Source organism: Plecotus auritus (genome assembly GCF_963455305.1).
Source record: "Plecotus auritus genome assembly, chromosome: 8".
NCBI lineage: Eukaryota > Metazoa > Chordata > Mammalia > Chiroptera > Vespertilionidae > Plecotus > Plecotus auritus.
In genome coordinates, this window is record NC_137782.1 from 24,350,088 (window position 1) to 24,373,902 (window position 23,815).

Here is a 23,815-nt window from a genome sequence, read left to right on the forward strand (position 1 = left end):
ACCAGCAGGGGAAGGTAGTTGTGGGCAATCAGGCCAGAAGGGGAGGGCAGTTAGGAGTGACCAGACCAGCAGGGGAGGGCAGTTTGGGGCAACCAGGCCTGCAGGGGAGGGCAGTTGGGGGGGACCAGGCCAACAGGGGAGGGCAGTTAGGGGCAACCAGGCTGGCAGGGGAGGGCTGTTGGGGGCGACCAGGCCGGCAGGGGAGGGCAGTTGTGGGCAACTGGGCCGGCAGGGGAGGGCAGTTGGGGATTACTGAGGCCAGCAGGGGAGGGCAGTTGTGGGCAACTGGGCCGGCAGGGGAGGGCAGTTGGGGATTACTGAGGCCAGCAGGGGAGGGCAGTTGGGGAAAATCAGGCCAACAGGGGAGCAGTTAGGCATCGATCAGGCTGGCAGGAGAGTGGTTAGGGGTTGATCAGGCTGGCAGGCAGGCGAACGGTTGGTAACCAGCAGTCCCAGATTGTGAGAGGGATGGGATCAGGCCTAAACTGGCAGTCTGACATCCCCCGAGGGGTCCCAGATTAGAGAGGGTGCAGGCTGGGCTGAGGGACACCCACCCCAGTGCACAAATTTCATGCACTGGGCCTCTAGTATGTGCTATAAAAACCTTCTCTTGGTTTGTGTCTTCCCTTTCTCATTATGTTACCTTTAGATAAAGATAAACTATTCAAATTTTTTCTTTTATTATATGAGAGAAAGGAAGAGAAAGATAGACTTTGTAATTAGATTGTGGTAATTATTTCACAGTGTATATGTATGTTAAATCATCATGTTGTACATATTGAATATATGCAATTTTATATATCAACTATACCTAAAAAAAACTGGGGTGGGGAGACAGACTTAGTTGCACATGCTGTTGGTACCCCACCCACATGCTAACTATGAAACCCTGGCTCTCTTCCTGAAGGCTGTGGAAGCAAACTTGGTCTCCACATAGGGCAAGCAAGAAGTGCCAGAGAATTAATGCCCCCAAAACATTCTTCAACCAATGAAAGACAGGAAGTTAATGGTTAAATATCCCAGTGTTCTTAAAACTCCATTGGGTTAATTCGGAGACACATCCTATTAATATTTCCTAAAATACTCAATACTGAAACCCCAGTGCTGCTTATTATTATTATTTCTGTTGTTTTCAACCCACTATTGAGTGATACTATTATAAAACACACACACACACACACACACACAATTAATAGGAAAGTAAAATTAAGTAGTAAAAGTGAAATTAAAAACACAGAAAATGCAAGCTCCTTCTTTTTAAAAGTTTAACCTTTATTTATGCAATTGTCTTGTCATGGACCAAGAAGAGTTCACCAGTCAGTGCTGGTCCCTGGATCACACTTAGAATGTCACTGTTCTAAACCCCAGTTATTTTCCTGACTAGAGGCCCGGTGCACGAAATTCGTGAACTCGGGAAGTCCCTCAGCCCAGCCTGCGCCCTCTTGCAGTCCAGGAGCCCTTGGGGGATGTTTGACTGACGGCTCCATGGGGAGTGGGCCTAAGCCGTCAGTCAGACATCCTTAGCGCTGCTGTGGAGGTGGGAGAGGCTCCTGCCACCACCGCTGTGCTCGCCAACCGTGAGCCTGGCTTCTTACTGAGTGGTGCTCCCCCTGTGGGAGCGCACTGACCACCAGGGGGCAGCTCCTGCATTGAGCGTCTGCCCCCTGGTGGTCAGTGTGCATCATAGCAACTGGTCGTTCTGCTGTTCGCTTGATTTGCGTATTAGACTTTTATTATATAGGATAACACACCTTGTATTGGCTTACTTCTCTTGTCTGATTCAATTCCTTTCTTTCTTACCAGTGTGCCCTAAGCCAACTCTTAAACTACTTGCATTTGAATCCATATATCAGGGCCAGATAAACCCAAACAAAAACAATAAACCTAAACAAAAGTCTTACATAAAAATATTTCCTCTATGCTGAGATCACAAGAATGTTTCCTTAAATTTTCTTCAGTGTTAAAGTTATGCACTTTATAAAATGTCTCCAAACCCACCTGCAATGGTGTTTTCATGTATGGTGTGAGGTAGGGATCCAATTTAAATTATTCCTCTCTATCCTAGGGCCACTTAATGAAAAAAAACTTTACTCAAGTGGCCAGCCATGCTACCTTTACCTTTCCTCACATTCCCACATATGCATGGGTTTATTTCTAGGCTCCCTCTATTTTGTTTAATTGTTCTGGAGTCTGCTAACTATCTTTGTGTTGAAACCATATCTTCTTATTAGGAAAGATTTGTAAGTCTTAATATCTGGTAGAGCAAGACCTGTAACTTTGTACTTCTTGTTCAGGACTATCTTAGCTATTCTTGCCTTTTCTTCTTGCATATACATTTTAAAAGGAGCTTTTAAATTACCAAAAAGTGTCTGATTTCTGTATTGAAATAACATAAATTATACATCAATTTGAGAGATAATTTATTTCTTTATATGTCTTTGTAATATTGGGTTTTCCTGCCCATAAACATGGTATACCTCTTATTTAGGTCTTTAATGTCTTTCAGTGTTTTATGCATTTATATATACTATGCATACTAAAAGCTTTCATTAGGTTTATTTCTAAATATCATATATTTTATTGCTATTGTAAATAGCATCTTTAAAAATACCACATACTTGTTAGTTAAATGGAAATGCAGGTGACTTTTTAAATGGTGACTTCTTTGTCTAACATGTTTTAGTCTCTTGTTAATTCTAATAATTTGTGTGCAAATTTCTTTGGGTTATCTAGGTAAATAATCAGGGCACCTGTGGTTAATAATAGTTTCATTCTTTTCCAATCTTTTAATTGTTGTTTAATTTTCTTGTCTCCAACCAGAGCCACCAACACAATATTTAGTGATAATAACATGCATGTTTTCCAATGTTAAAGAAAATGGTTATTTCATTCTCAAGTATGGTGTTTGTAGGTTTCTTATAGTTATTACCCTTTATCAGCTTTAACTGATGCTTTCTCTGTATCTATTTCAGTAATTATATACTTTTGCCCCTCTCTCAGTTTGTTAATGTAGTGAATTACATTAATGGACTAATTAATGTTGAACCAATATTGATTTCCTGAAATAAACCAATCTTTTCCTAGTTGTAAACAGTGCCGGATTGGTTGCTAATGTTTTATTTGGGGCATTTGCAGCTCATTGCTCTTTTTTTCATAATAAGCTTGTCTGGGTTAGATATCAAGGTTACACTGGTGTCTCACTAGGGGTGATGATGTGATTTGCCTCATGGTTTAACAAGATCATTTGAGCTGCTGTGCTGAGAATACAGGGGCCAGGGCCTGAAGTAAAAGACCATTTAGGAGACCATGACAACAATCCAGGTTGGAAATCAGAGTGGCTGGAACCACAGAGCTAGCCGTAGAGGCTATAAGAAATGGTCAATGTCTTGTTATATTGAAGGCTGAGTCAGGAGAAAGTACTGGTGGGTGAGGTGTGAGGAGTGATCAGGGCTGCTGCCTCCCACACAGCCAGGGGGCACCAATCAGAGTGAATACAGGGTAAAGGGTGTTCTCTGGAGTTGTGAGAGCCAGGGCCATGTTTGTGATAGAAGCGAGGAATCAAGGTTTTTGACTAAAGCCACTAATAAAATGGAGTGGCCATTCACTAAAATGGAGAAGACTAGGGGAAGAGTGAGTTTGGTGGTGGCTGAGGGATGATCGGGAGGTTAGCTTTGGACGAGTCTAATTCCAGAGTACTATTAGCAGCCCAGGTGGTTAGGTTGAACAGGCAGTTAAATAAACGATTCTCAGGGGGCAGGGGAGAGGTCTAGCCTGGAAATAACAACAGAGGAAATATTTAGCACGTAGGTGGATTTTAAAGCCCAGAGACTGGAGGAAATAATTAGGAGGAAGGAGTGTGGATCGATGGTTAGCAGACTGTGCCTGCAGCCAAAGACAACCAGCTTGCTGATCAGTAAATAAAATTTTATTGGAACCCTGCTACACCCATTCATTTCTATGGTCAGGGCGAGATACTTGAAATCGAGATTACAGAGGTATTATAAGTTATTTTAAAATGGTTCTTTGCCCATGATGAACAGAAATTTTGTAACGATCCCTGGTTTGGTTTTCCCTAGTTACATATCTGTGATTAAAAAGCTGTCTTGCCATTGTCTGATATTGACCACACACCACTTAACACAGGGAGTGCATTAAGTGCTTTCCATATAGCCTTTCATGCAGTACACCTTCAAGTGACTGGTGGTATTGTCATCACCAAGTCACAGATGGGGGCTGGTGGTATTGTCACCCCCAAGTCACAGCTGCAACCAATTTAACCAAGGATGCACAACAAAGTAGTGAATGGAACCTGAATAGAGAGCAGATCCTTCTGTCACCGAGGCATTTTCTGAATCACCCCTTTCTCCCATCGCCTGGTAGTCATGTAGGTTCAGAAAGGCTGAGTGACAAAGCCATGAAGTCCCAGCCCTGGGCTGAGGCTTCTTTGCTGCACCATGCCCTCTATAGGTCAGATGTCCTCTACAATGAAGCAGATTCATTCTCTTTTGCTTCAACTGGGTCTTCTTCTTCCTCTCTCTCTCATTGTACGGAGGAAAAAAAAAAGACTTCTTGGGTGGGGGGATTCCTTCTTTGCTTTATCTTCTAATTCTGTGTTGTATCCCCTTTTTTCTGTATAATTCTTTAATAAATCCACATATATTCCCGTTCCACAATTTCCTTTCTTCTTCTAACAGCATGGAACTTTCCATCCTTTTGACATAGTTCTACAACAAAGGTTAATTACTTTATAATTTCATTCTCTTAAAAAAAAGCACACTAAAATTGCTAATTTTAACTGTGCTTCTTGTCAGTGGGTTCATGGAAATTTACTGCAATTAAACCAGATGTTTTCTTGCACCTAAAGGTCAGTTGGCAATTTAAGGGAAATTTTCATTTCAACATAAAGAAAAACAGAGGGGGATCAAGGGAAGGTCCTCCTCTCTTCTCTTCTTTCTTCTCCTCCATTTTCATATCGGAAAAGTGGGGCTAATGATGGTGAACTTGAGGGCAGTTGTGGGAAGTAACAAACCAGCTTATGTAAAAGCACAAAGTCCTTCACAGTCAACAAAGGTTTCCCTTCCCGCTTATCTGTCTGGGTGATTTCCTCCCCCTCTTATTACAGGTGCCATGTTTATTACGTGGATGGTTTATTATAAAGAGAATCAGAACTAACTTAAGAAAAATCAGAATAATTTGAAAATGGTTCAGAGGCCACCATTAATAAGATTGCGAGTAAGTCTTTTGGAGATAGACAGATTGAGACAAGTTCAATCTACCTGTGTTTTCCAGCCTTGTGGGAGGAAAAATATTTTTTCTGGATAAATGTTTACATCTTAAGATGTCAAATATATCTTTTTAATGGAACTAGACAGTGGTGAGTTAGTAAATGTCTCACAATAAGCTCTCTGGGAAAAACAAAATACCAATATGTTTGCTGACTTACATGGTGGAAATAAACCTACCATGGCTAATTTCAAGCAATGAATGTGATATCATGAAGCTCAGAGGCAGGAAGAAAGGCCAGTGATCAGCTCTAGCAAGCTGATATGGATATTATATATAGCCTCCCCTTCTTAAACAGTGTATATAAACAGGGCCCTGTGCTATCATGAAAAAGGCATGAACTTTGATGTTCAGATATTCACTCAACAAATAGTTAATGAGCACCTACTATGCATCAGGCAAAAACTAAACATCTATATGCATACACACAGAGATAAAGCAGAGAGAATGTTAGGGAGGTTTTAACCAGGTGTAAGATTGTACATTAGTCAGGGGGAAATATCATGACTTAAGATTTGGGGGTATATTTCTTGGCCTTTCCATTTGATACTTGGTAACCTGATACAGGTTCCTGAAACTCCCCGAGCCTCAGGTTTCTCTTCCACACATCTGTGTCAACAGCACCTACATCACAGTGTTTAGCAATTGCACGAATGAAGCCTATCAGCAAAAGGCCTAGCTCATAGTTAGCATTTGGACACCAAAACTGCATTTCTCCTTGCCCTTTATAATATCTCAAGGTCATCTTTATAAACACCAAAAATGTCCTGAGCTCTAATTGAGGGATGCCTACAGGTCATACTAACGTGTGCCTAGCTTCTTCCTGTTGGACTAAATGACGCTGGGCTGCATTACTTACTGTCTTGCTGTCACTGCCTTTTATACTTCTCACTTTTCTCTTCTCCACACTTCAGGGCTGCACCATGCTACCGTACCTGCACCTATCCCTAGCAACATGCAGCCTCTTTCTGGCTTCCGGCGACCTGAGAAGCCAGGTGACGAGGCCTGTTGGAAATGCATATCAAATACAGGTGCTCATTTCTGAGATATGTAAGTCTTCCCTACAATTAAAGTACATTTAGTATACTAAATGAAATAAGATATGGAGTATATGTGATTCATCATTTTATATATCAGTTATAGTAACATATTATATTATTAATCAGAATCAATTAAATTTTTTTATAATTATTATGAATTATATTGGAGCCTAAATTTCTTTATTGTAAAATAATGTTGTTTCCTTGTTCACATTTGGGGCTAAGATTAAATGAATCTGTGTTACTGGTGAAACTGTGGAATGATACATCTAAAGAAGAGTATGTCAACATCTAACAAACCGCATATGCCTTGACCCTTTGGTGCCAGCAATCCCACTTTTAAGGATTTCCCTTGAAAATACATCTCCACAAATACCAAGCAACATGTGCACAAGGCTGTTTGCTACAGTACTATATGTCATAGCAAATAATGGGAACAACCGATGCATCCCAGGACCCTGCTTGAATACCCACGGCACAGCCACATACTGAAGTCCCACAAAGGAGGGACACGGTCTACAAAGTAACACGGAGTGAGTTCCAGGATATATTAAGTAAACAAAACCAGAAGATGCAGAGTACACCTATTATGCTATCTTTTATATAAAAAATAAGACAAGGAAAAATCGTTTGTCCTTTTTTTGTAAGATAAACTATTGGAGAGAGATTCCTGAAATGAAAAAAAATGGTTACCTTTCAGCTCGGCCGGTGTGGCTCAGTGATTACGCATCAACCTGTGAACTAGGAGGTCATGGTTTGATTCCTGGTCAGGGCACATGCATGAGTTACAGGCTCAATCCCCAGTAGGGGGTGCAGGAGGCAGCCGATCAATGATTCTCTCTCATCATTGATGTGTCTATCTCCCTCTCCCTCTCTGAAATCAATACAAATATATATATATATATATATATATATATATATATATATATATATATTTATTTATATTTAAAAAGGTTACCTTTCAGGTGTAGATAGAAACAGTGCGGAATAGGTAGAGTTGGTGGCAATGCTCTGAGTGCACCTTTTTATACAGTTTGACTTTTGCACCAAGTGCCTGTTTTGATATTAAAAATAATGACGCTAAATAAAAAGGATGAGAGGGAAAGCAAGCCACAAAATTGACACAAACAAACCTAACTGAGTATCAAATTGATCATATAACCATGTAGAGAGACCACTGAACCTTGAGCACAATGCTTTGTCTGCCTCAGGAGAGAAAACCTGTTCATGGACTAGAGCCCGGCTCCAGCCTCGGCCTGTCCTGAGATGCTGAGTCCCACGGAGCCCCTCTTCAGGGGAATGGAACCGAATCCTGGTGGACAGAGGGGCTGTGCTCTCTGAGACCTTCCTTCAGCCCCGCGGCTCCCGAGGTGGGACCTCAGGAATAGCTGTAAGACTGAGGACTGGTGTCTCACATGCTGGTGTTTTTTAATATGACAATGTCCACACATCTCTGCAGAGTAGGAATTAATGTTTTATTAATGCGGCTTAATTAAAATTTAATTTCAAAGCACTGCTGTGCTCACGTTGTTTTGATAAAGGCTTTGTGAATTTTTTTTCCCCTGGTGACAAGGAGGAGAAAAGGAGAGGTTGGAGCAGGGCTTAAAGATGGGACTTGGGATTTGCTGCTGCATATGTAGGTAGCCCTCCAAAAGCAGCCCGAGGTGGGCAGAGCATCTGGGAAAAAAACCAAACATCCTGAGCTGCTTCTGGATCAAACCCTACCACTCATCTTCTGAGTCTTGAATATTCATGCTGGGTTTCATTCAACACTGGCTCCTCCCTGTCTAACAACCTATGGCCACGAGTTGCTAACCCATCCTTGCTCTGCCCCTGCTTCTCAGGTCAGGCACTGACCACATTGCCATGCCTTGAGCATCTGGGTCACAGTTTCTACACCACCTGATGTAGGTGTCTAGAACTCTGGAGAGCTTTCCTAGGGTTTGGTTTCCGGGTTGCTGTGCTAGAAGGTCCTTTGTCAATAAGTATTTTTTTTCCCTGTGATTTAGTGCAAATGTGACAGCGGCATTTATTGAAAACATACAATCTACTGGGCATTATTTGAATTCTTTATATACCATTCCTTTTAATGAGCACAACAACCGAGAAGGCATTGGAGATACTTTTATCTCCATGTTATAGATGCAGAAACCCAGGCACTGAGAGGTTAAGCAACTTGTCCTATGTGTTGCTTAGCAAGAGTCCACCTTCTCAAAGGCGACATTATTCTACCTGCTGGAGGGAGGGGTTGCGCATTTGTGAAACAATGGAGCCAGATCTGGGGAAAGGTCTGGAAGCTTTATCAGAGGCCAAGCTCAGGGCCACAGCTCCTGGCTGCAGATAGAAGCCGGTGTTGGAGGCTGAAGGGAACAGGTTTACAGAAGCAGAACACTCAGATCACCCGGAGAAGCTGATCCAGGGAGAGCTGTACCCACAAAAGGTTGAGGTTCATTGCAAGCAGAAAGGTGGGGCCAAGGTGACAGAGGCTGTGTCCCCACTGCTGCTTTTACCTAGAAGTACAGCCTGCGGGGGTTGCAAGGAGGAGAACGGCTGCAAGGAAGAATTTCCAGGGAGTCAGGAAGGGTTTGTTATGAAGGTGGGCTGTGTACAATGTCAAGTTCTATGGGAACAGCGCCCCCTGGAGTTGTGCAATGTATAGTCTGCACTGAAGACCTTGGAAAAGAGCAGATGCAGAGGGGAGATTACAGAAGAAGGAAGAATAAACACCTCAGAACTGATGGGCATGGCCCTGCAGCAGGTCCAACATCCCCGGCTCCCAAGTAAGGGCGTTTCCCTGACTCACCGTCCTCCTCTGTCTGCACCACCAGCTCCTCGCTCTCCATCCGGCCCTCGGGGTTGGACAGCAGGAGCCGCAGCCGGATGGTCATGAAGGGCCGCAGACCCCGCAGGGTGTAGTGGGAGGAGGTCTGAATGACCTCCTCGGCCTCGTACTGCTGCTGGTTGAACACGTACTGGTACTGCACCGTGAGGTTGTAGCTGTGGCAGCGGGTCACCGCGTAGCCAAAGGGCTCCCACTGCAGGGTCAGCTGCCGGGCCCGGATGTCCACAATCTCCACGTTCTGCGGGCCGTGCACTGGGTCTGCGGACACAAGCAAGGCACAAGAAAGGACTGTCAGGAAGGTGGGGCGGGGGTCCCATAGAACAGTGGGGAAAGCTCTTCCAGCCTATCGCAACCATTCAGCCACTGCTTCGTGGGTTTTGCTGCATAGAATACAAGTTATGTTGCTATTAATCAAACTCCTTTTTGTTACTTAAATACACGCATCTAAAAGAAACCATAACCATATAACAAGGGGAAACATGAATCACCTGATGTAAATAAATGTTAGCCATCAAAATAAATGCAAAATTGTTAAATTCTTAAGGGTTCATCGGGGTACCACGGAAAACCATCTTGGGTACCACCAACAGCACTTTGGGGATGTGCTAAAAGAGAAGGTTGCAGGAGTTCTGACCTGCCTTTAATGAGGCCACATCCTTTCCCCTGGGAAACCAGCCCCTCTCTCCAGTTAACCGCATGCAGGTGCACATGCTGGACGTGTGACCCAGTGCCTGCGCCTTGGAATTTCCCTTCCTTTCATTCACAACGCAACCTACCATTTCCTAATCTTCAACCTTGTTTCTCTCCTGTCCTCCTTTCCCAAACAGGCCCCTCCAGGGACATCATTCTAAAAGCAGAACTGATCACACATTCTTACTCCCAGGCTGTCTCCCACTCCATCCTTCCCACTGACCCTGCTCCCAGGCCCCCATCTAGAACATTAGCTCTGAATTACTTCATTATGAATATTCTGTTCCTAATGTATACAAATGAAATAGATGTTTTTGTACAAAACAGACGATAACAAATGAATGTATTTTCTCAATCCCCACAAGCAAATCTCATTCTAAGGTTTAGGCATTCATTAGAGTAGAAACATAACTTCCTTTGTCATCAGCATCCCCACGAGTTCCGTGTCAGAGTCTCTGTGACAGTAGCTAACACTGGCTAGAGACTGAATCCACAGATGTTCCCCCAAAGGACTTTACCAAGTTATGTAAACTCTGCGTCATTTTTTTTTATTTGTAAAATGGTGATAATAGTAACCAACTTCATTCAGAGGAAAAGGGGGAGTCAAGTGAGATGTTGCTTGCAAAGCATTTAGAATTGCACCTGGAACTTAATACACACTCCGTGCATGATAGTTTTTCTTTTGCGGTAATAGGAGTAGTAATAAAAATAGCAATAATGTTTCATACACTGTATCTATTCTGAATGTCTTAGAAGTGCCAGTGTTGGGTAGCATCCTTGTGCAATATGATGGATTCTAGCATCTCTCTGATCCCCTCAAAGCATAGGGCAAGGCTGCCTCTGCACTAATGCAGCCATAGGAATAAGGAGAGGGGTCTCGATGTCCCTGAGTTTCCTGATCTGTCCTGAAATGCCTGCGACTTGTGTCAGAGCCTTACCAAAACCACTTCAAAGCACTCCTCGTTCGAGAAGGATACCCAGCCATGTCAGCAGCCTGGCAAGCCAGCGCAGACCTCCTCGCGCACTGCTGGGGACAGTGGGCAGCCTGGCCCCAGCTCAACGAAGGAGTTCACGGTCACTCTCACAGCCCAATTATCCATGCTCACAGGTCCTTTGTGTAAAGGAGAGCCAGCCTCCCAAAAGCAAGCGGGTGACTTTGAAACTGCGACATTGAACAAGCTGTTGCTGAAGGTCCACTGTGCTGAGCCCACGTGGAACAGAAGGTGGAAAGTGTGGTCCCCATAGCTGGGGGTGGCGGGGGGAGGGTTATGAACCGGTGTGGCGGCTGCTGCTGCTTGGCTTAACAACTCACGCTGGCACAGGGACCATGTGCAAGCACAGGGACAGCGAGAGGCTGCTTGCCGGGAGCTCCCGAGCACCCCCACCAGCTTGCCCAGCTGGATCCTTGCTGTTTGTCCAGAGGCCAGGACGGCCCTGGCAGGAAGGCTGCCATCCCTGCTCAGAGCCCATGGAACACTCCTCCTCAGGGTGGGTTTTCAAAGCCAATGCCCGGCCCTGAGAGGGTGAGTGCCCTCAGGCTCCCTCTCCATCTCATTAGTGACCGAGAACAGGAACATTTAAGCCCCACTGAAGTCCAAGGTGGACACCCCATTTTGTCAGGTATCTTAAGATACACCACAGCTCATGTTACATATAATTATAGGATCTCCAATACTCGCTGAACGCACAAACAAAACAAAAAACAGACAGACACCTCTGAGGGCCAGAGCCACAGTGCTGGGCTCTGTCATCTGCATCACTGTGTGACACCATAGGAGGACTGCCAGCCCACTCTACAGACGAACAAACTGAGTCCCAGAGAGGTCCAGGAACTTGTATAGCGTAACAAGACTAGCAAATGGCAGAGTGGGTTTTGAACTTGTGTCTGTCTGTCTCCACACTTAGTGTGCAAAGTAAGAAGACGTGCCTGACAGAGGGGCCTGGGAAGGGGGTGGGCAGGCGCTGTGCCTGCACCTGGGAAAAGGCATCCAGCCCCTCCCACCGCTCCCTGGGCAGACGTCTGGCTATTGCTTTCTCATATTGTTAACTGTTTCCTTATATGTTAATCATTTTGCATTGTGACAGGTTTTGGTGTTTGTTTTTTTAAATTTTTTAAAATCTTCACCTGAGGATATGTTTATTATTGCTTTCCAAGAGAGAGGAAGAGGAAGAGAGAGAGAAACATCAATGTGAGAGAGAAACATTGACCAGTTTCCGTATGTACCCTGACAGGGGAACCCACAACCTAGGTATGTACCCTGACCAGGAATCCAGCCTGCAACCTTTTGTTGTTTGGCATGATACTCCAACCAACTCAACCACCTGACCAGGGCTGCACTGTGACAGCTTTTTAGAAACTGCCTCTGCCCAGTGGAAGGTAAGTTCCTGAGAGCAGATGATCTCTGCTCCCCCTCCAGCCATGCCCAGCCTGAGACCCAAAGAGGGGACCTCAGCAACTGCCAGTCAAATGGATGCCCTGTTTTGTAAGTCTCACCCTGGCCTGCGAGGACAGCCTGGTCCTAGCCGCACTCTGGAGGAAAGCGAAGGTCTATGAACTGAAATGGGTGCTCAGAGCCACACGGTAAAATCTGAAGTTCACGAGGGTCCCGTGTTTCTGTGTCTGATCTGCACCGTGGCACCCTGAGGGACTGGAACCAGGGGAAGGGCACGAACAAGGGGCATGTCACAGCCACCAGCACCTGGGAAGGCCTGGGGAGGATATTGTGAGAAAGCCCAAACTATCAGGCAGGAGTGGCTTGATCTTCAGGAGCCTGGGGTCGCCGCGGTGGGCAAAGACCACTGCCCTGCCCTCTCACCTGCTCTCCGGCTACTACAGCATCCTCCCCATCACTCACCTGTGCGGGTGAGCACGCAAACAACTCTCTGCTTCTCCGAAAGGAGGGAGCAGGCAGGGGCACCTTTTCAAAGAGGGCAAGAGATGCTGCACGCCTGCCACCGAGCACAGAGACTCCTCCCAGAGCTGGAGGCCAGAGCACAGGAACAGTCATTGTTCCCTCCGAAGCACCTGTGACTAACTGTCACCAGACACACAGGGACTGGGGAGCCAGACAGAGCATGGCCTGCAGCCAGACTCTGGCGCTCATGAGCTGTGTGACCTTGGGCAAGGGCACTTCAGCACTTAGCCTCCACTCCCTCATCTATAAAGGAAAAATTATTGCGCTAATCTCAGAGAGCTGTTAATGAGTATAAAATGAACTGGAGAGAGAGAGAAGGGAATTGCCTCTGCCTGACAGTGGGCATCCCTCTTAGTCGGGCGGGCCTTGCTTGGAGGGGTGCCTTAAGGACCTTGTTTGGAATGGAAGCTGCATTTCCAGGGCCCTGGGCTCAGGGGCTCAGTGGTGCTGAGGCCTTGGAGGAGGAGGAATGGATAACTTGGGTTGTTGGGATGGACCAGGAGAGGATGGGTGATCAAGATGGAAGATGGTTGGATGGAGCCCAAGGTGACTGCTCTCTCTGTGACTCCTGGATCTCCCATATAGTCCTCAGAATACAACAACACGGCTTGTTGCGATTGGACTTCCCGTGGGTTCGAGAAAGAGCTGAGGTTTGCATGACTCACTCAGCCCAAAGGGGGTGCCGCCTGGGAACCCAGTGACCAGAGGCAAAGGGGACTTGGCAAGGATGTCCATGTGCTATCCCGCCTTGAGCTATGATGTTGGGGGTCCTCCGCTCTGCAGGGGTGAAGAGGTCATGGAAGTCTCAGTGCACATGCACAAGGCAAGGAGGCGGGCCACCCCGCGCAGCAGGCTGTGTTCTGTACGCTGGAGAACTCCATGCAGAAAGGGAGAGGCGGTGGCTATTTATTGAGCAGTAACCCGGGCAAGGAAGGCACTTGCAGGATGAGAATGCTTCTCCAGCTTAGGGAATGGAGGCCAATGAAGGAACATGACGTACCCAGGGCCACACAGCCAGGTCCCTGGTTCTGGGCTCCCAAGGTACTTTGCACAGATGTCCAGCCCACTCAGCACTTGTCATGCTTTCTAGGAATTGCTTGTTCAGTTACTCATCACTCCTCCCAGCTGCAAGGGACCCTGTTCTGTTTGTCCAGAACCCCCAGCACATGGCGCAGGGTCTGCCGAGGGCTAGTTCATGTTTGTTAAAATGAGAGGAACAGATGGGGATCTGCCCTTGGGAACTGAGCCCAGATCTCCAACTTCACAGTCCCCGCTCCGTAGCCTCCAGCAGGCCACTGAGTCTTCAAGGGGAACGTGTCTGTTTTTGCATTCCACCAAGAGGATGTCCTAAAATCCTAAACCAGTGGTCAGCAAACCGCGGCTCGCGAGCCACGTGCGGCTCTTTGGCCCCTTGAGTGTGGCTCTTCCACAAAATACCACAGCCTGGGCAAGTCTATTTTGAAGAAGTGGTGTTAGAAGAAGTTTAAGTTTAAAAAATTTGACTCTCAAAAGAAATTTCAATCATTGTACCGTTGATATTTGGCTCTGTTGACTAATGAGTTTGCTGACCACTGTCCTAGACAAGGAAAACTAGCTTTCAGAACTAGTGTGATAGAGGCACTCACGCATTCAATCTGACCCCTCAAACCTCGGCCACAGGACCCAGCTCCTGCTCCAGAAATAGCCTGCAGCAGGGAGACGCTCAGCTTTCTGTCCGGGTTGGTGCAAACAGGCTGGAAACTGCTGACAATGCCTGTGTGCGCAGTGGAGATTGGTTTTGTTGAATTTACTTTTTCTGTGTAAATACGTCCAAGTCTGGAGCTGATGCTTTCAGCCTCCAGATAAGGCCCCATCCATATGACCTTCTTGAGTAACAGCCTACATACATGCCACCGAGAGGGCAGACAGCGGGAGAGAGGGTGGCTCGTCTGGGAGCCGGAAAATCATCCTCTGATGGAAAAACAAATTGCTCATCTTCCAGGTCACGCGCTCTATGCCCTTAGACTTGGCGACGGGGGGCCTGTCCTGAGCAGAGGGCAGTAAGGACCCTCTGATCCTCTTCAGCCGTGGCCTCCTGGACAGGAGTCGGTAGTCCAATGTGTCCCCTTTCCCGACAGGCGTCAGACACCCCGAGTTCCCTGCCCCAGAGACTTCAGACTCATCGTGAAGATTTGTTCAAACCTTTGCTCCGTCTGCTCTTTCAAGATCAGACTGTATTCCACATGTGTGCACCCGCAGGCCCACTGGGTGACTGAAGGATGGCTGTCTGGGGACAAAGCTTGGACGTGAGGCCCTTTATGGGGAGGGTGGAGTCAGGTGAAAGGAGAAGGGAGGGGCCTCAGGCCTGTGTTTGTGTTCTCAGTCCCAGCCCACCTGTGTCCTTGCACACGTTAGGGACAGGAACATGTGCGTGCACGTGTCTGTGTCTGTGTGTGATTGACCAACTCATGTTTTCAGAGGCTGCTTTGTTTTTGCAGCTGCCTCTGAAGGCAGGTTGGTCCTCCAAAAGTCTGGTCATGTCTCCCCTTTTCCTGGTTGGATCTTGCTAAAGCACTGCTGTCAATCTAATACCTGAACCCAACATGCACCCTCCACCCTCCCAATCCCCTTCTGTATTTCCAAGGCTCCCTCCCTCCTTGAGTCCTACCTTCCTAAAGTAGGAATGCATCCCGAGCCCTTCCGCACCTCCACACCTTTGCCATGTTCTTCCCTGTGCTTGAGGTGCCACAGGGCAAATTCCTATTCAGTATATTTAAAGCCCAGCTCCAAAGCCATCCGTGCCTTGTAACTGTCCAAAAGCCTTCCTTGCCTGGGCAGAGTCAATACCTGCTTCACCACCTGCTTCCTTGAACACATTGGCACACTGCTTCCATTGCTCTTATCAAACTGCAGGCTTCTGTTTGCTTCATGCTCACCTCCCCTGCTGACTTGTTATCCCCTAGATGGCTTCATTTTTATAATTGGAACATCTAGCTGTTTAGTAAATAAATATATCTAAGAATGAGTAAATAGAGAAAGTAGGGGATGACTGAAGACCAAACCAGCATGAAAGCCCTAATATATACTGCAGGGGAAAAGCCATAAGGAAGTTGGAGGGGGTGGGGAGGAGACCAGGGCTCTCTTCACACTCCAATTGTTAAGGGTAACCATGTGGTTAAGTTAGACTTCGAGCCTTTTCTGTTCTCTAGGGACGCAGTCTCCATCCCTGCTGTCAAAGGCAATAGCTGTGGATTCTCCTAATGACCTCAATCAAGGCAGAACATCTTATTAAAAAAGAACAGCAAAGCAGATTTCCAATTCATGAATTTTCTATGTATTCATCTTTTGCATGTGGAGTTGGCTGTAACATATGTACTATTCAAAGTTGAACCTAAACTGAGATAATTTGGGGCACGGGGCTGAAAATATGGAGGTGGATAACTTCTACGTAAAATTAATTTTTTAAAAAAATCCATTTGGAGATGCAATTTGAATTCCTTTCAAATTCAATTGCAATGGAATCTTGGACAGCTGGAAACATTATTGCCAACATAATTTGATACTACAAGAGCAGTATTACATTGACAGATAGTTCGATGTGACCATTAATTTGCAATTTCAGCATGGAAACGATACACAGAGAGAAAAAGAGGGAAAGGGAACAAAATTAAGATCCATCTTCTTTCCGACATCATCCAAACCCCACTCACTTACTTACTTTCCCACACCCCCTGTACTTTATTTCAGATGTTGGGTGGACAGGACTTTGCTGACTTATTACCACAGACATTTAGGAAGGTAGGTGAGGACAGGGATTCCGAGACTTTGGGGATGCTGGTCGTCTCAGTCCAGGGCCTCTAGGTACTACCAATCCCGACAACCAGAACCATCTGATGCTGGAACATGTCCCCTTGTGAGAAGGTGACCTGGTTGACACCCCCTTGTGGCAATGCCAGAGAGAAGGTAACTCCTTCACATGTCCACTGGCTTACTCACTAACAAAAGAAGATGCTTGAGCATGGAGGCATCCCAACGTGCTGAAAAGAAGACTGGCTCTGTTATCACCTGGACCTAAAGCCCTATCCCATCCCTGTCTATGCCTCATTTTTGTCATGTGTAAAACAAGAATGACACTTTCTGCCTTTTAGGGCTACAAGATGAATTAAGGAGACAGTGTCCACCAAGCCCTTTGGCACAACTATACTCCCTCAAATACAACTCCCACCTCCAGAAGGGAGGGAGGCAGGAGAGCCATTGAGATAGAATAGGAGTCCTGTAGGTTACCGTGGACCCTGGTCTGCTTCTCAATCTAGTCCACTGCTGGGTTCATTCTTTTAACAAACTTAGCAAGCGCCCATGAATGCGTGTTCCGATACTGCTGCCCCTACTCCTTCCTGTCTACAAACATGTCCTGCACCTCTGAGATGGAATACAGGTGAATGAGACAGACACTTCCTTGCCTTCCTGAGACTCATGTTCTAGAGGGAGATGCAGAGACAACAACTGCGAAGGATGCAAGGATGCCCCTTAATGAGTCTTTGGCAGGGGACACGCAGGGCTTCCACGCAGCACTTGGCAGAAAGACAGCCTCGCGTCAGAAACTCAGCCGTGCCAATTTCATCATGACTCTGGCACAACCCCTACGTTCTTTTGCATAGAAACCAGAAGCCACCAAAGAAATTGGAGGTGAGTTAAGGTTAATGATTCCCCAACAACTGCATTATTAGGTTATAATAAAAGCAAGTCTCGGGCAAAGTCTCCTACACAGATGAGCATCTATTATACAATTGTTTATTAGTGAGCAGGTGCAAAGCAGGTCAAACAATTTATTCCATAAATGTCAATGAGGTCCCAGAAATCTGTCCTTGTAGGTGAGCTGGTTACTACCTTGCATGAGAAGGTCATCTGTGGCAGTGATGACAGTATTCTCAGGGAGGAGTTGACAATTTTTTTTTTTTTGTAAAGGGCCAGACAGTAAATACTTTATGCTTTGTGGGTCATACAGTCTCTGTGGCAACCACTCATCTCTGCCCTTGTAGTGCAAAGGCAGACATAGGCGATACGCACACAAGTGAGTGAGGCTGTGTTTCAAGGAGAGTTGATTTACAAAAACAAGGCCACAGGCTGTAATTTGCCTCCTTTGTTCTAGGGCCAAAATCAAGTAGCTACGGTCACATCAGACAACCAGGGATCCCCTCATCCCATGGATGACACAGGACTGTTTAGGAATCCTGGCTTGGACACCATCCCTAGGGTTAAAGGCAAGAGGGTTCCTGGGTTCCTCTTTGCATAAATCTGGAAAGTACTTTAAAAAATGTGGCCAACCCACATATTATTGAGACCTTCCACTTTACCAATTAGAGTCCATTTATAATACTTATTATTATGCTAAGCAACAGGTCCCTGATTTCAACCACAAGGACCAATTCCTGACATTTCCTGTGCTAATTACCAAAATAAAGGTTGTCGATCAAGGCATCAGAAGCACCTGGGCGCTATAGCTTTGCCTCTGGAGTAAGGGCTTTTGACTAGAATACCCAGGATCTTCCCTAACCAGTGTGGTTTTACTTAGAAGGCTGGCAGCACTGGGTTATACTAGCTTAACCTACAACTCGACCATAACATTCTGCTGATGACTACTGGAGAGTGAATCACCAGCAGTGCCATGTGGCATATTCAGACCAAGAAAGCTGTCCTGAGGAAGGGGCCTTGGAGGAAGGATGGATAGGATTTAACAGGTGAAGGTGTGGAGGAATGGGGCAGGGAGGGCCAGCAATGGGAGGGTTAAACCCCAGGCAAACAAGGCAGCACATTTCATGTCCAAGAGACAAGAATCAAGGAGCAAAGGGCCATGGAGATTCTGATGCAGGAGTGGGCAGGCCACAGGGAAAGCGCTTCTGCCCCTCCTCTCCCCCGCCCCGCCCCGCCCAGCAGCGCGGCGCGCGCACACACACACACACACACACACACACACACACACACAAACACGCACACACACACCCCTACACAGTGATGGGTGAGGACAGGCTGGGTGTTACACATGGTAACAATCCCTCCTCCCACTCCTAAGAAGTGAGAGTAACAGCTAAGGCAATTATAACTGTAATATGAGCATTCTTTGCACTGGAAAAATTCAATCTTTTAATAAATATTTTTGAGTTCCTACCAGGTACAGGCACCATAAGAGATGTAGAAGTGGACCAAAGAGACAAAAACTCTCTCTGCCCTTCGGGGGCTTATGTTCTAGTGGGAAGGGGTGATAAAATAAATAAGATTATATAGGAGGTCAGAGGGCAGTTAGTGATCTAGAGCAGTGGTTCTCAACCTTTCTAATGCCGCGGCCCTTTAATGCAGTTCATGTTGTGGTGACCTCCCAACCATAAAATTATTTTCGTTGCTACTTCATAACTGTAATTTTGCTACTGTTATGAATCATAATGTAAATATCTGTGTTTTCCGATGGTCTTAGGCGACCCTGCTAGAAGTTCTCAACCTGTGGGTCGCGACCTGTGTGAGAACCGCTGCTGTAGAGCCTAAGACCATCGGAAAACATAGATATTTACATTACGATTCATTAACAGTAGCAAAATTACAGTTATGAAGTAGCAATGAAAATAGTTTTATGGTTGGGGGTCACCACAACATGAGGAACTGTATTAAAGGGTCGCGGCATTAGAAAGGTTGAGAACCACTGCTCTAGAGGAAAACCGAACAGGGAAGGGAGATTAGGGGCTCAGGGAAGCTTGTGCCTAAAATTCTACTTCCTTGATTTCAGGTTCTACCACCAGCTCCTTGACCTTTTCTGATCTTTCTTCTTCCTTTACACTGAAGTTCTTACTCTTTTCCTGAACACAGTTTAGCTTGAAATAGTTATTGAGCACCTATGGGGTGGTAGGCTGAGTGTTGGGGACATAGTGTTAAAAACAGATGTGACTGATGGTTGCCAGGTGGGATAGGAAGGGGGGTGGGTGAAAAGGGTGAAGTGATTAAAAAGTACAAGTTGGCAGTTACAGAATAGTCATGGGGATGTAAAGTACAATATAGGAAATACTGTTGATAATATTCTAATAACTACATATGGTGCCAGGTAAGTGGGTACTAGACTTATTGGGGGAATAACTTCATAAGTTAGATAAATGTCTAACCCAGCCATGGGCAAGCTACGGCCCGCGGGCCGGATCCAGCCCGTTCGGCTATTCTATCCGGCCCGCGGAGCCGAAAGAGCGGAGGGTTCTCTTGCTCCCCCCTCTGCTCCTTCACCAGCAGCAGTGTTAACATGGCAACGTCAGGAAACACAGCCACAGCTCCTTCTTCTGAGTGGGCGGATTTATATCCGCCCATTCAGTAGAAGGAACAACCTCTCAATCTTCCAGAGGCTCCTTGTAATGCCCGCGGACGCGTCCCCCGACATCACCCTGGGAATGCATAGACACGTTATCGTGGTGATGTAGGGAGACACGCCCCTGGAGAGCACAGTATCAGAGCATTAGCTAAAAAGGAGACCAACAATACTGTTCCCACTGAAGTTGATGTTTTAAAGACCAAAAACCTTTCAACCCAGTCTACATTGCCATCTACATCTACGTCCCGGGCATAATTTGGAAGTTGCACTAAAGAAAATGTTTAATTTACTGTTTACACATTTTGTTCTTTTCTATTTGTTTTAGTTTAAATTATTTTATTATATTTAAGTTTAATTTGAAAGGCTTTTGTACCTTTCCTTTGTTAGGCAATTTTATTTTGCCTTTGCCATCTTCAATATAAGGTATGTTATTGTGCTATGATTCCTCCATTTTTTGAAGTTTCAAATTATAATAATTAGTGTTTACATTCTTCTTGTTAAAATGTTTGAAATGAATAAAACTTGAAATAAAAAAAAAAGACCGTACCCTTTTATGTAATGATGTTTACTTTGAATTTATATTAGTTCACACAAACACTCCATCCATGCTTTTGTTCCAGCCCTCCAGTCCAGTTTAAGAACCCATTGTGGCCCTCGAGTCAAAAAGTTGAAACTAATATAATATTGACTGTCAAGTGTATTTGTAAATTTTTAAAAAATTAAATATATATGGTTCCAACAAACCACATCTCTGCTCCACCACCTGGCTCCATGCTAGTTCTGCCCACAGGAGGCGATAGAGGGAGCCTGTAAGGCTGAGGAGGAGAAAGAGTTTGCTGGCATCACTCCACCATCACTTCTCCCTAGGAGGTCCATTCTGACACAACAGTTGGATCTAGTTTGCAGTTTCTCCAACACTTAAAGAGCCAGCCTCACTGCAGAACCTCAGAGACACCAACATCAGCCAAAAAGCGTTCCCTCTTCCAATCCTCAAATGTTCATAATCCCAGCCTGTTCTCTCCAGCCCTTACCAATACCTGCTTCCCAAGCTGCTACATGTATAACACCCTCTTGTTCTCTTCACCTTTTCAGTGTCCTAGCTAACCCTTTACATGTAGTTAACCAGAGCTTTCCAGACTTCCTCTGTTCACAGTGCCCTGGGTATTTTGGTAATTTTTTTCATAGGTTCCTAACCAAAGAAATACCTAACAGTTTCCTTCGTTAGTTAGACCAAGCAACTTAAGTATTGACAGCTTAACAACCTAACAGTGGTTTGAGAAAACAGTACACACAAATCAAAGGAAAAATAGTTCACTTCCGTTCTTAAATAAGCACAATTACTCACTAATGGGACGCATCCCTCTGTTGACCACTGAACAACTTCTCAGACTGGATGGAGCTGAGACACGGCGCTGTCGCCGGGTCCACACTGATCTTTGTGAAACACTTGCCTTTCATCACATCATCTACCAGAAGCCCGGCTTTGTAGGGACATAATGTCATCAAAAGGAACGGAGCCCAACCTCATGTTGAAACGGTGGGCCATCTCAACTTAGTAAGTTTGTATGGTGTCGCACAGGTGACACTGTGTGTTCCATGATCATTTAAAGTTAAAAATGGAAATGCCCTCCCGAGGTGCCTTCGTGAATGCTGTGGTGTCCTGGGCTGCCTCGACACAGTTGAGAACCACAGTTATTAACAACTAGTAGCCCTGCGCACGAATCTGTGGGTGAGTAGCTCTCCACTGCTCATAGCTCGCTGCCCTGCCCCTCCTGGAGCTCTCCACCACCTGCTTGTAGCTCGCTGCCCCACCCTCCTGCTGATCTGTGATACGGTTGTTACACGGTTGGTCAGTCATTATGTCTCAGTGCATAACTGATAATTAGCATATTCCTCTCGTATTACATAGGATGTTTTATAGGCAATCCACTTGGTTAAAATAACTTAGTGTGACTTATCTCTGAAGAAGGCCTTGACTCATGCCAGATCCCACTGTCTGAAATTCATGAACATTTTGCAGCCCCACACTTCTTATCCATTCTGCCTGGGTAGCCCTGCCCACAGATCTGATGGCCTCGCTGGCTGCACTCTGCTTCCCAGCTCTAGCTCAGACCTGGGCCACCCCTCTGCCCTGCCCGGAAGCAGCCACCTGGATGCTGGTAGGCTGCACCTCTTACCAAGTCCCCTGCTCAGGGCTCAAATGGCAGGAGGAATTAAATGGACACAGGCACAAGATTGCAGCCTGGAAAGAAAAGCTTTCGGATGTTTAAAAATTACTTTTGTGGCAGAGGAAATCAGGTTGGACAGAGAAAAGCCATTTCTCAATTACATGGTTTCAGTTTCCAGAGAAAGGAGAGGAGTTTTGGGGTGGGAGTGGGGGGGAGGAGGCGAGCACAGCGCATCTTCCAGCTTCACTTCAATTCACACTTAATTCATGGCAAGTCCAATTGTCTACTGGGGGAAAAAAAAAAAAGGCTGGAGAAAGAATAAACCTGAAATATCTGTGATGGGCAGAAGCCATCTAGTGTTGGGCCAGGTGAGGTGTTTAGCATTCTGAGCACTTCCCTTCTCCTCGGGAACATTGGCCGAGAACAGCATGGGCTCTGGAATTAGGAACAGTCTTCGGTGGAGCTAATTTGCCATCACTGCGAGGCTGATGAGAAGCCATGGGTAAATCGAATTATTTCCAGAATATGTAAAACAAACAACCCGAAGGATTATCTCCTGGACCCTGACAGCCCCTCTCCCAGAACTATTACTCCCTTCCCGCTCAGTGGCTTTTTATTCAGATCTGTGGCTTTTCAAAGCTGAGGCAGCTCATAGCTGTGAACCCCACCCCAGGACAGCCTTGATCTCCCAAGGAACAGCATTAATCTGTAGCCACTACTCAGGACTGCTGGACCTTGACGAGCCCCGCTGCGTCAGCAGCCCCAGAAATGCCTACCCAGCTTTTTTATGATGTCCAAAGCGTTATTCTTTGAAATGTACAAGAGTATCATTAAACTGAAGGGAAAATTTCAAACAAAGACCACTGTCAGTGAGAGGAGGCTTATTCTCTGTCACGTCTCATTGGGGATTCACCTAGACAATGAGAAAGAGCATGTGACAAAGTGAGAGCTGTTTATTGCAGTCACCTAGAGGCAAAAGACCAAGAAGAGAACCCCAGTGGGAGAGGGGACAGCAGGACAACAGATTGAAGACCCATCCACCCTCCGACTGTCTGCCTCGTACATTTGGGAAGCAAGCTCTGGCCTTACTGAGCACCTCTCAGCAAAGGTGCCGGGCTAAAATGTACGCCTTGTCTCCTGGCTGACCCCTTTAATAGAGGGTGGTGGCCCCTCACCATGACATTGTGAGACACAATCATAGCATAGGCTTGTGCATAAGCCACTAAATGATAATTTCTCACATCAGAATCGCGAAGAGGTCAGCATCCTTCTCCTTGATTTTCACCTTTGAACTACCCTTCTAAAATGTGTTTTCCTGTCAGTGTCATCAGTCACAAGGCCCTTCCTACGTTTTCCCTCCCCTCCATCTGCAAATAGTGTTGCTCCTGTGCCCAATATTTTCACACTCTCTCTCTCTCCTCTGACCACCAAAACTTATTGATGAATGTGTGACCTTGAATCAATCATTTTACCCTTTCTGAGCCCCAATTTCATAATACGGGAAGTTAGGATTCTTGTGAGATGGCAATGAATATGTGCTCCTTTATTAGTGGGAT

At 45.9% G+C, this 23,815-nt stretch overlaps 1 protein-coding gene across 19 annotated transcripts in view; it reads right to left on the reverse strand.

Moving 5' to 3' along the window:
• PTPRT (protein tyrosine phosphatase receptor type T) overlaps nucleotides 1-23,815 on the reverse strand; it is a gene marked incomplete at its 3' end in the record, with an annotated part of 976,718 nt that overhangs the window by 344,284 nt on the left and 608,619 nt on the right. For all 19 annotated transcript variants that reach the window (XM_080686646.1, XM_080686642.1, XM_080686645.1 and 16 more), the window contains exon 8: nucleotides 9,127-9,423. In XM_080686646.1, coding sequence (XP_080542772.1) covers nucleotides 9,127-9,423 — 297 coding nt within the window. The remainder of the gene's footprint in view (nucleotides 1-9,126; nucleotides 9,424-23,815) is intronic.